The 10,945-nt window shown below is 46.1% G+C and overlaps 2 protein-coding genes and 4 non-coding genes across 6 annotated transcripts in view; all 6 read right to left on the reverse strand.

Moving 5' to 3' along the window:
* Positions 1–4,863: 4,863 nt before the first annotated feature.
* Positions 4,864–7,868, reverse strand: LOC100682510 (protein disulfide isomerase-like 5-2). Its single transcript, XM_044468560.1, has 5 exons — positions 7,552–7,868; positions 6,706–6,809; positions 6,249–6,619; positions 5,777–6,084; positions 4,864–5,461 (listed from the first exon to the last, which is right to left on the reverse strand). The coding sequence occupies exons 1-5, from the start codon at positions 7,774–7,776 to the stop codon at positions 5,216–5,218; spliced, it is 1,254 nt and encodes a 417-aa protein (XP_044324495.1). The 5' UTR covers positions 7,777–7,868; the 3' UTR covers positions 4,864–5,215.
* Positions 7,869–8,432: 564 nt separating this feature from the next.
* The window catches only part of LOC123045489 (uncharacterized), a 3,008-nt gene continuing 495 nt past the window's right edge, over positions 8,433–10,945 (reverse strand). The window contains exon 2 of the mRNA XM_044468561.1: positions 8,433–8,844. Within this exon, the coding sequence (XP_044324496.1) occupies positions 8,627–8,844 (218 nt within the window). The 3' untranslated portion in view covers positions 8,433–8,626. The remainder of the gene's footprint in view (positions 8,845–10,945) is intronic.
* LOC123047886 (small nucleolar RNA snoR103) lies at positions 9,295–9,399 on the reverse strand. Its single transcript, XR_006423199.1, has one exon. It is a non-coding gene; the product is annotated as a small nucleolar RNA snoR103 (small nucleolar RNA).
* On the reverse strand, positions 9,467–9,571 carry LOC123047887 (small nucleolar RNA snoR103). The gene has a single exon (XR_006423200.1). It is a non-coding gene; the product is annotated as a small nucleolar RNA snoR103 (small nucleolar RNA).
* LOC123047891 (small nucleolar RNA snoR103) lies at positions 9,644–9,749 on the reverse strand. The gene has a single exon (XR_006423205.1). It is a non-coding gene; the product is annotated as a small nucleolar RNA snoR103 (small nucleolar RNA).
* LOC123047884 (small nucleolar RNA snoR103) lies at positions 10,408–10,514 on the reverse strand. Its single transcript, XR_006423196.1, has one exon. It is a non-coding gene; the product is annotated as a small nucleolar RNA snoR103 (small nucleolar RNA).

Genomic DNA, 10,945 nt, shown 5'->3' on the forward strand with positions numbered 1-10,945 from the left:
TCCTTTCTAGCACTCTCTTACTCTTGGGCAAATCTTTTCCTTTTCTCTCCAACAGGGTCGGTTATTGTCTTTACAATAGTGATCCACTAAGGATAGATACTGTCACCCAAATAGTACCCTTTGTCGTAGTTGTGGTCGTTGACAGTAAAGTTCACCGGTGGGCTGTTGCCTTCGGCAAGCCTAGCAAACACCGGCGAGCGCTGAAGCACGTTGATATCATTGTGTGATCCGGCCATGCCAAAAAAAGAGTGCCAGATCCAGAGATCTTGAGACGCCACAGCCTCTAGTATGACAGTGCAAGCCCTGACATGTCCCTTATACTGCCCTTGCCAAGCAGAAGGGTAGTTCTTCCACTCCCAGTTCATGCAGTCTATGCTGCCAAGCATCCCCGAGAAGCCCCTGCTAGCATTCATCGCCAACAAACGGGCTGTATCTGCAGCTGTCGGCTCTCTCAAATACTCAGGGCCAAACACAGCAATCACAGCCTTGCAGAACTTATACAGGGACTCTAGGCATGTAGACTCGCTCATACGGAGGTACTCGTCAATGAGATCACCGGCACTCCGTATGCAAGCATTCGGATGGCGGCAGTGCATTTCTGATAAGAGGAGAAACCAATCTTGCCGACATCATCCTCTTTGCACTCGAAGTAGTCATCATAGCCGACCACTCCCTCTCTAATACGGTTGAAAACATGACTACTCATACGGAACCGGCGGCGGAATTTGTGATGTTTGAACAACAGGTTTGTTGTATCAAAGTAGTCCTTCCAGAGAAGAAAATGCCCGCTCTCTCGGTTACGATTCAACGCCGGAAGGTGGCCCGGAATGGAGCCACGGAACAACGGACGCTGGTTGTTGAGGTGGCGATGGACCAACACGGCAGCCAATATCTCCTCCTCATCGTCGGACGACGAATCGTCGGAGTCGCAAATGAAATTGTGGAAAAAGAACTCGTCGGCGGAGTCTATTTTGGTACCTTGGCAAACTGTCGAACAAGTTGCGGGCGTCGAAGAAGGAGACGGCCGGCGAGGGGAGACGCGGCGCCCACAGACCAGCTAGCTGCACGGCCGGCATCCGATGAGTGTGACGGCGTCCGACGAGCGTGCCGGTCGTATGTGGCGGGGTCGGCGAGGCGTCTTCTTGGTCGCGGGCAGCTGTGCGGTGGGGGAAGTGGCGGCGGGAACTAGTTTGCTCCCGGCGGCGGCCGGCGACTGGGGACAGGGGCGGCGTTGTTGGGCGCATGTGGAGGCAGCGGCAGTTGGAAGAGTCGCCGCAAAATGGGCGGCGGCCTCGGTGACAGAGGAGGCGGGGGGAGGGTTGCTTGTTGGCCGGGGGGAGGGAGGCCAATGTGCCACAGACCAGTGGGCCCGGGGACAGGAGTAGGCGACCGCATGCGCGTCCGTCACTTGTCCGCGCTGACGCAAATCAGGCTCAAAAATGGGCCGGGAATGGGTCGCCCGCAGACGAAAAACGGAAGTGTGTCCGTTTGGGTCGGTGCGTTGGGCCGCCTTTTCTATCCGCGCCGACCCAAACGGACGGCCGCGGACGAAATGGATCGCCGCATTGAAATTGCTCTTAGGACGAGCCCGGCCGGTCGACAAGTGGTCACGTCAGTTCCGATCTGAGATCGATCGCAGCCCATCAGCGATCGAACCACCCTGCTGTCGCTGCTGCTGCAGTGGATGCATGCGAGAGAACTCACTGGACCAGTGGATGTTGCTTCAGGTGGGTTGAGGCATCCTCGACCGCGCACGGCTGATTCAGACCGAAAATGATCTCGATGATGAATCCAAAAGCCCATTCCGCACAACACAAATTTCAGGTTGTAGAGTCGAGCACCTTTTCTTCAACTGTGGCTACACGCTGTGACTAGGGGGGCTTGGTGTCAGCTTGGATGTCTCGGTTTGGGCAAACTACAGGAGCATCAAATATTGGTGGGGTTCAATATGGTCTTCATCCAGAGAATCCATGGAAGAAGGGCGATGCCTTCCCTCAATATGCTAGTATGCAAGACGAACGCAAGGGTCTTTGGAAGCAACTCCGCACCCCCAATCATCCTTCTTCGCATCATCTAGAGAGTGGTGAGACTTTAGGCAACCGCGGGTGTGAAATGCTTGAGGCACGTTATGCCGGAAGAGTAGTGTTTTCGTGATGTGCACTCTCTGTTGGGGGGTCTTTTATTTTCTCTCTTCATATAACCTTGTGAGACTTCCTCCTCTCTTAATTAATGAAAAGGAGCATATCTTTTGCCCCACGTTTCAAAAAAAAATATCAGGCAGCGGCGTTTTAAGATTTGCCAGTTGTGTATGTGTCGGTACCACTAATACGGTAGAAACTACTCCCTTCGTCTCATAACATAATAGCGTTTTTTACACCAGTGTAGTATAAAAAAAGGCTATTCTATTATGGGACGAGTCTATGATATCGTTCAGAGTGCGTTGTAGACTTATCTGACTTCGAAGAGCAAGTCTGACTTTGTTTGTATTTTAGCCAATGTAGTGTAAAAAAGGCTATTCTATTATGGGACGAGTCTATGATATCGTTCAGAGTGCGATGTAGACTACTTATCTGACTTCGAAGAGCAAGTCTGACTTTGTTCGCATTTTAGCCATCGGATTAAACAGGAACAGTCCAAATGAGGCGTTACAGAAGGGATACACTCCCAGTGTTGTAGGTACAAAAGAACGTGATACTACAAACTCTACACATTTTTGCACGGCCTGTTTATTTTTATCCAACGGCTGAGCGAGGCTAAGTTAGGATATTGTAGCCATGACTTGGCTGTAGGAAGTCAGAAAATCCACGCCACATGGACATTTCCCTTCCAAGTAACGAGCATAGTTTTTTTTAGGGAAAAAAGTAACGAGTTATTTACCCAGAACCATCATAATTAGAGCTAGAGTAACAACTTGATACCATATTTGAGTCTTCTGCGCCTAACAAATAACGCGGAGCACTAATTGTCTAGTTAGCTCGTGAAAACAGCGAAACCGACAGATAGGCCCCACCTGCCGGGCTGACGTGGCGAGCCTACATGTAAAGTTTGCTGAGATGGACATGGGTCCTACCTGTCAATGACTCGTTTTTTCTATTTATTTCTTCCTCTATTTCTTCCTGGCATTTCATCAAGTAAGTTGTGGGCGGGTGTGGCGATATGCTGGAGCTTAAGTCCGGCGATGGTGGAGCTAAGTGGAGGAGCCAGCTGCAGAGGGATCCAATTCGGAAGCGGCAGCGGCTGCTGGGGAGTGATGGCAGCACGCGCTGGTGGAGTTCCTGCTCGATCTGGAATGGCATGAGCTCCGCATCCACTCCTTGGAGCGCCGCCGCTCCGAGCTTCGGTCTTGAGGCCGTACGACGAGTAGTTGGTGCCGCGCTCGTCGCCATCACACGAGTGCACCCTGAGCTTGCCTGATGCGTCTAGCGCCGCCGTCGCCTTGGCCTCACTGGTCATGCGCGTCCCGTGCAGTCTTCGCGTACAGCCGCCGCCTAGTACAGCAACAAGCAGCTCCCGCAACTCGGCCACGCGCTGCCGCGTAAGCTGCTGGCCTTCGCGTCGATGTACTGCGCCGCCGCGCCGCTCACCGCACTGGTTGGTCGCTGGTCACCGCGCACCTCTGCGTGGTGCTCTGGCCGCCGCGGCCATGTTGGCTAGTGAGCGCGTGCTTGATGCTGGCCGCCACAGTCAGCAGGGAGCTAGGCGGTGCCAACTCCGCTGACACGGGGCTTCATGGCGTGCAACGACAACCCCCGGCAATGGAGCGGCACGCTCGCGGCCGAGCTCGGCGCGCGGCGGAGAGATGAGCTAAGGGCATCCACGCCTACCCCGCTGGCGCTCCATGAAGAGGCAGACGAGCTGCCGCTGCTCACTTTCTCCACCGAGAGGAAAAGGATTCGTGCCCATAAGCTGTTCGATGAAATGCCTCGTTGAAAAATGGTTGTGGGGAAGATGACCATCTAGCCATTGACGTGTCAGCCCGACAGGTGGGGCCTACCTGTCGGTTTCGCTGTTTTCGCGAGCTAACTGAACAATCAGTGCTCTGCGTTATCGGCTAGGCACAGAGTTGATGGTTTCTTGTGTCATGGCTCAAATATGGTATCAACTATCAAATTGTTACCCTGGCCTCAAGCATGATGGTTTTGGGTAAATAACTCAAGTAACGGGCATAGCCCCACAGAGCGAGCCTGGGCTTAGACGTGGTTACCGCACAAAACAACAAGCTTACAGACAGGACCGAACAGGTACAGTACTACTCCCTCCGTCCCAAAATTTTTGTCTTAAATTGGTCTAAATACGGATGTATCTAGTTACGTTTAGTGTTAGATACATCCGTTCCAAAATTCTTGTCTTAGATTTGTCTAGATACGGGTATCTAGACTCGTATCTAGACAAATCTAAGACAGGAATTTTGAGACGGAGGGAGTACATGTTAAGGCAAAAAAAGGAAAACAGAGTACATGTTAAGGCAAAAAAAAAATGCATTCAGCCTTGGCTGCATATCTCAGCCAAGGAAAAAAAATTAAGTATTTTTTACTCAGCCAATAAAATTAAAGGCAATTGCCCATTCCATTCAACAGAAGCATGGGTTCTTATTCTGCATCGTCATGAAACAAGTACAGGATGTTTAATACTTCCTCCGTAAAGAAATATAAGAGCAAATATAAGAGCGTTTAGATCACTCTTATATTCGTTTACGGAGGGAGTACATATCTATTCATTGATGACTGATCTTGCAATACATATCCAGCCGGAAACTCTAGTGTTGAACTAAACCATCTTCGCATTGCTGAAGAGTTGACAAAACAAACAAACAAAAATCTGGACAGAAGGGCCCGTTTTAGTGACAAAATGAAGAACAGAGCGGATCACAATTCGCACATTATTAATACTTGTATAAGTTCAGTTGTACAAAAGTTCGGCAGAGTATGATACACCATATAACCCTCGCAATAGAATAAATAAAAACTCCACACAAGTGGCAAAATTAGGAAGTGTTTCTAGCTTTACATGGTGGCTAGTTGCTAAGCTCTAACCAACAAACAGAAACGGGGGCAGAGAAAATGCAGGACCTGATGATTGCTGACGGAGAAACGGCGAAGATCACAAGCAACCACTAAAACCTGACCTCTTCAGGGCTAACAACAGTTCAAAGGTGGCAATACAACCTCCGAGATAGAACTCCTGGTTGATGACCTTCTTTTCATGCAAGAAGCTATCACTCGTCATGAACCCGTCTTGGCTGAGTATCATCTTGGCCAGTAAAGTAAATCATGACACCGAGAAGAGCAACAACAAACATGAGAATGTATAACGAGTTCATGCTGACAAGAGAGTGCATGAAACCCATGAAGGAAGGGCCACTGACTTTCTTCTTTATTGTTCTCCCTGCTCTATATCCCTCAAGGAATTGGCTTAATTGGGATGCTTGGTCGCCTTCTTCTAACTTTTCTGAACCCTCCACCTTCGCAAGAAGCATTTTCAGTCAGTTACACGACATGACAAACTATAAAATGGATGCTGACAAGCTAAGCAGAAATAGCAGGTTAAAAAAACACGCTTCCGTATTTCTTTTCAATATTTTTAACCATACCTCTATATCTAATTTTCAAACTTCTAAAATACCATATAAATATGAAAGGACTAAACATATCGCTTCTACCGAATACGATATAACCAATATAAGCACGCCGATGAACAGTGATACACTAAAGGTGGTTTCATTAGGATGCTGGTAGCTGGAACAAGAATAGATTACCGAGGTAAGTGTTAGACTTACTAGTTCATACTCTTCATTTCTGTCCCACACTAGCAGCTTTGGCAATTGTGAGCTCTTGGAAACATCAAAAGTCTCCACAAACTCCTCCCATTGTTTGACTCCAACATATCCAAACACCAAATCACGGTTCGCATGAGCAGCAGACCTCAAAATTTTTACCAGCTGCGTAGAATTTACATCTGAGTCATCCTCCAAAATTGCGAGGACAACTTTTCTGTCATCATCATCCAGCAATTTCAGTGTCTCGGTGTTGATGGGGACAGTCAAAGGCAGCAGCGATTGCCTTACAAAATCTTCCAAGAAGCGTCCTGTGTACACAACAAGACCGTCATTTACTAGCCTCATAAACGTGGGACGATAAGATATTAAAAAGTTTCTACATGTTAGTCAAATTACCACTCAGATTCAAGAAACTAGAAACTGTGAATAATAGACATAAGGAGGGAATAAAATAATGTTTCCTAACAATTACCTTCAAATGGGCCATAGAACACACTTTGTTCATTATACTTTGGATGAACTGCAACCAATGCTGGGATCTTATTAAAATCATATGTCGCCATCCAGTCCTCAGAAAAATCTTTTGCGACGGCAAACCATGCTCTTTTCTTGTATTTTCCTCCATATTCAGCAATCAATGACTCATTAACCCCAAAACCGATGAACATCGGAAAGCTTGTGCCGGCATTCTCAACAAAGCTCTTGATTGCAGAATCCGACTCGAGAGTAGAAACATCAGGCGCAACAAACTTCTTAAGATTGCGGACAAGCAAGTCAGCTTTCCTTGAACCAGTGTATTCAATAGGGACCCCATGTATAAAGAGCATTAGAGTAGGGAACCCACTGCACTCAGAAGAAAAATAAAGAACATCATAATGATAGCATGTACAAATCTCTAAACCCAGACTAGTTATGGGCGGAACACTTACTCCACTCCATATTTTGATCCAAGCTTCCTGTACTTGTCGGCATTTACTTTGGCAACCATGATGGGCTCACTCAATCCCGCCAACACTGGTGCAGCTTCATCTAACTGCAACAGTTTATTTTCTCAGTCTTAAGTCCTACAAGACAGATACTCCAAAGTTCCCTCCTTTTATAACAGTTCAAATAAGCAAATGTAAAATTTGAGGATCTAGTTAAGGTCAAGAAGGAAACATCTTGATACACTTATGGGTCTGGGTCTGTTTGGTTGGTGCCAACCTTTATCGTACCAAAATGTTGGCAGCCTGTGTTTCTTTGAATCTTAATTGGTTGGGATGCCAATGGAATCTTGCCAGCTCTCCACACATTCTCTTTACAAATCTTGCCAAACTTTGTCCAACAAAGGGTCAAGGAATCGATATGTCATGAACCAAACATACCCTATACCAGTCTATGGTAGGCTGAAAAGATCAAGAAGACTTGTGTGCAGCTCAATAATTTCTGTTCTTCGACATAGTAATCTACCTTAATTGAGGTGATGGCGCGTGACATTTCATGGTCCACTTAACATTTAGGTCGCCTCATACGAATTCTAAAATAAAATTTCATTTTGTACGCTCTCCCCCTATCCTCGCGCTAACCTGCTAGAGTTCCAAGAGATCCCGGTAATGACTTGCGATCCGAAACGCTCGATTAACCTAATTCCATAGAACTCGCGCAATTGGCGAGATCCGCAGCTGCATCTCAATTCGCACCATGGACAGTCGAAAGAACTGAATTCGCGACACATCTCTCGGGACTAGTGATAGCAGTAGCAAGTAACAGGGTGTGAGGCCGAGTAGCAGCAGTACCTCGGGAGCGAGGCGCTTGCAGTGGCCGCACCATGGCGCGTAGAAGTCGACGAAGAGGAAATCGATGGAGCTCAGGGCCGCCTCGAAGTTGCTGTCGTCCAGGTCTATCACCTTCCCGTCGCGCGGAAACTCCTCGGCGGCGGCGGTAGCGGAGAAGGGCGCGAGCAGGAGCGGGAGGAGGAGGAGGAGGAGAGGAAGCGGCGGCGGCGGCGGAGGAGGAGCCATGGCCGTGCGCGGCCGATTCGATCTTCCGCCGCGTCTGAACGGGAAGGGGTGGTTCTGGTGCCCAAGGAACTGTCTGTCTGTCTTGATGGAAGAAGGGGTTTATTGGGGAAAAGTTCATTTATGCCCCTTCTTCTTCTGAAAAAGAGGGACGCAAATTCGCATTTGATGAGCCATGTCGGCCTAAGTTTTTTTTCCCCTTCCTGATCTCGAAATGGGTAGGAGCAATTTGTTTACTAGGCCCCGTAGTACGCTGCAAAGCCAAATGAAACATCTACCAAAGCTCTCATGATTTACCTCGCTCACCAGTTGGATTATAAATACTCATGCTCAAAAACAAGATTAAAAATTCATCACCAGTAGGACATCGGCGAATAAGTACCAAGCCAAAGTATAAGCTTAGTTATACCACCACACAAGCACACGAACATTAAACAGTTTGAATCTGCCTCTTTCGCCATCTTACAGATTTACACTTCGCAATTTCGGGCTATAATCCATCAGACATGATCTGAGCAATTTTCGCCAGATAATAACAAACTACACAATCATTATCTGACAGCATATAGACGGATGCAAAGTGCAAAAGAGGCCTCAACAGGTGCCAAGAGGAACGCAAACAACAATTGGATCACACTGCAGGGTTTCTCCACAGCCTGGAAAGTTCAAGCCACTTGTATTATTAACAGAAAGCAGTGCCGTAAAGAAACGAGCTTAAGATTCAGATCATCTGCTAACAGCAAATGGAGTAACACGAAACAACAAGAGTAAGGTGAAGTGACAGCTTTGGCTTCACAAAATGCTAAATTCAAAATAGATCCAACAAGTAGGCCCAGGGAGGGGGCATGTAAGCTCAGCCCGAGGAGGTCTTCTTTTGCTGGAAGACGACCGCGAAGACCGGGACACCGACACCAATGCTTACAGCTCCCAGCACCGAAGTCCATGCAGTCAGCTTCTGATGCTTCATCCTGTGCAAGTTGTACATGTGCTTGGCGTGGAGGTAGTATGGCTCATCATGGCCATGCCCTGACATCCTCTTCACACCGGTAGCATGGAATCCACGTGAAGCTGATGCACACACAAAGAGCAAGTAATCAGCAAGCAGAAGCGAATTTAGAGATGTAGAAAAGAGTTGACAGCTCATTCAATCCCCACGGCTAACAAACTACCACAGCAAACTTCACTTCTTTACATTCTCATACTACATTGCTGCAGTCACCTCTATGAGTGTTTATAATGATCCATGAGTCCATGGCCTTATGCCAAGAATTCTGCGTTGGTATCCTTACTGATATTTTCGAGCATAATCAGTAAGTTCTGACAAAAGTCCTGTCCAGCGTTGTCATTTAAAGTACAGAAGGAATAATAACAGCAATAGAAGTCCAAAACAAATCAATAATTATTTCTAAAACACACAAATAAGAGGCTATGTAAAGCACACGACAACAAACAGAAACCAAGAGCACCAAAAGCCTGGTGAATCTTGATGATATGCCAGAATCCTACTACTACTCTCCAAGTGTATGTGTGATGGGTCTTTATGAGCATCTATGTCACATGATGCTCACCTAAATTCCATCAACCTTATTATATGTCCATATTTACAGCAGAAAGCAACTCACACAGCCTACCAAGAATTAGGACATGGAGCAAAAAGGGTTACAGTATAATGTCATACTACTAGTCTCAAAGTGTATGTGTGCTGGTTCTTTATGAGCATCTATGACACATGATGCTCACCTAAATTCCATCAATCTTATTATTTGTCCATATTTACAGTAGAAAGCAACTCATGCAGCCTACCAAGAATTAGGACATGGACGAGCAAAAAGGGTTAAGAGTACCATGTCACACTACTAGTCTCCCAAGTGTATGTGTGATGGTCATGTATGAGCATCCATGGCTCGCATGATGATCACCTAAATTCCATCAACCATATTATTTGTCCATGTTAACACTAAGCGCAAATCAAACAGCCTACCAAGTATTAGAATACAGACGAGCAGAAAGGGCTACAGTGTCATAACAAGAGTAATATGTTGGCATTAACCTCTTTGCGGGCTAGATCTAGTTTCAGCTTATAGATGAGCAGACTAGCAGTACAAGGTTGCCAGTAAGCTTGAAAGTGATTTGGTTAAAGCTGGTAGTTAAGAAACATATTACACAATATTCTTTTTAGTCTCCTAGAATGCATGTTTAATGTTCTTTCAGGAGCACCTGCCACTCCCGTAATTCTCATGTGCATTTCATAAATTTTAGTCTTTTTCGCTTTCTACAGCAAGACACAACCCACGTGGCTTGCCAAGAATTAAACACTACAAATTATGATCAGAAGTTGTTACAATGCCGTAAGAAAATACACATTTTATTATTTAATTTATTAGGAACAAAAGATAATTGGAACTCATGCGGCAAACACATAATTAGGAGACTGTAACCAGGCAGGAAATGGGATTAAATACCATAAGATATGCATAATATTTTCCTCACCGAAAGAAAAGTATCAAAAAATTAGTATATTTCCTGTTTTTCATGCATAGAGATGAACCAACAAGCAATTCAAAGTTGCCCATTAGAAAAATGATAAGCTGGTAGTTCAGAAACATGCTTTATCTGGTTCTTGTCTCTAAGAACACATGTATGATGATCCTTTATGAGCACCTACAACTCACATAATACTCACCTAAATTTCATCAACATCACTCTTTGTCCATATTTACAGCAAAACGCAACTCATGCAGCTTGCCAAGAATCAGACATTACAATCAAATTTTGTTACACTATCAGTCTAAGTTATCGGTGTAGCTCGTCAGTACATGAATGATAAAATGCTAGACAAATTGTGTTTCAGTCGATCTAGTACTCCCCACCCATATTCATTCCTGACAAGGCTAGTCGCTGGATCCATCCATCAAAGAAGGACAATGTAAAAAACTGATTATATAATAAACAATTCAATCGAAAACCACAGCCATATCCACATCTGAGGGGCCATTTTAGCCTATGACGAACCATTTCCCCAAATTATATTAACGATTCCAAAACAGCCTGGTACTACGGTTACAGATTCCGAGTAATTTCCACGGGTCAAACAGATCTACCGCTGCGCAGATAAACATCAATCGAGATGGGCAGAAGTAAACAGCCGGAGACGCGAATCGCATCATTCAAA

Source organism: Triticum aestivum, chromosome 2B, assembly GCF_018294505.1.
Source record: "Triticum aestivum cultivar Chinese Spring chromosome 2B, IWGSC CS RefSeq v2.1, whole genome shotgun sequence".
NCBI lineage: Eukaryota > Viridiplantae > Streptophyta > Magnoliopsida > Poales > Poaceae > Triticum > Triticum aestivum.

What these genes read in the sequence shown, in the direction of transcription:
- LOC100682510 (XM_044468560.1), bottom strand. Translation starts at nt 7,776, where the DNA reads ATGGCTCCTCCTCCGCCGCCGCCGCCGCTTCCTCTCCTCCTCCTCCTC. An exon ending in GCAAGCGCCTCGCTCCCGAG is followed by an intron (nt 6,810 to 7,551) that starts GTACTGCTGCTA and finishes AAACTGTTGCAG; the next exon opens with TTAGATGAAGCTGCACCAGT. An exon ending in GTTCTATGGCCCATTTGAAG is followed by an intron (nt 6,085 to 6,248) that starts GTAATTGTTAGG and finishes TTGTGTACACAG; the next exon opens with GACGCTTCTTGGAAGATTTT.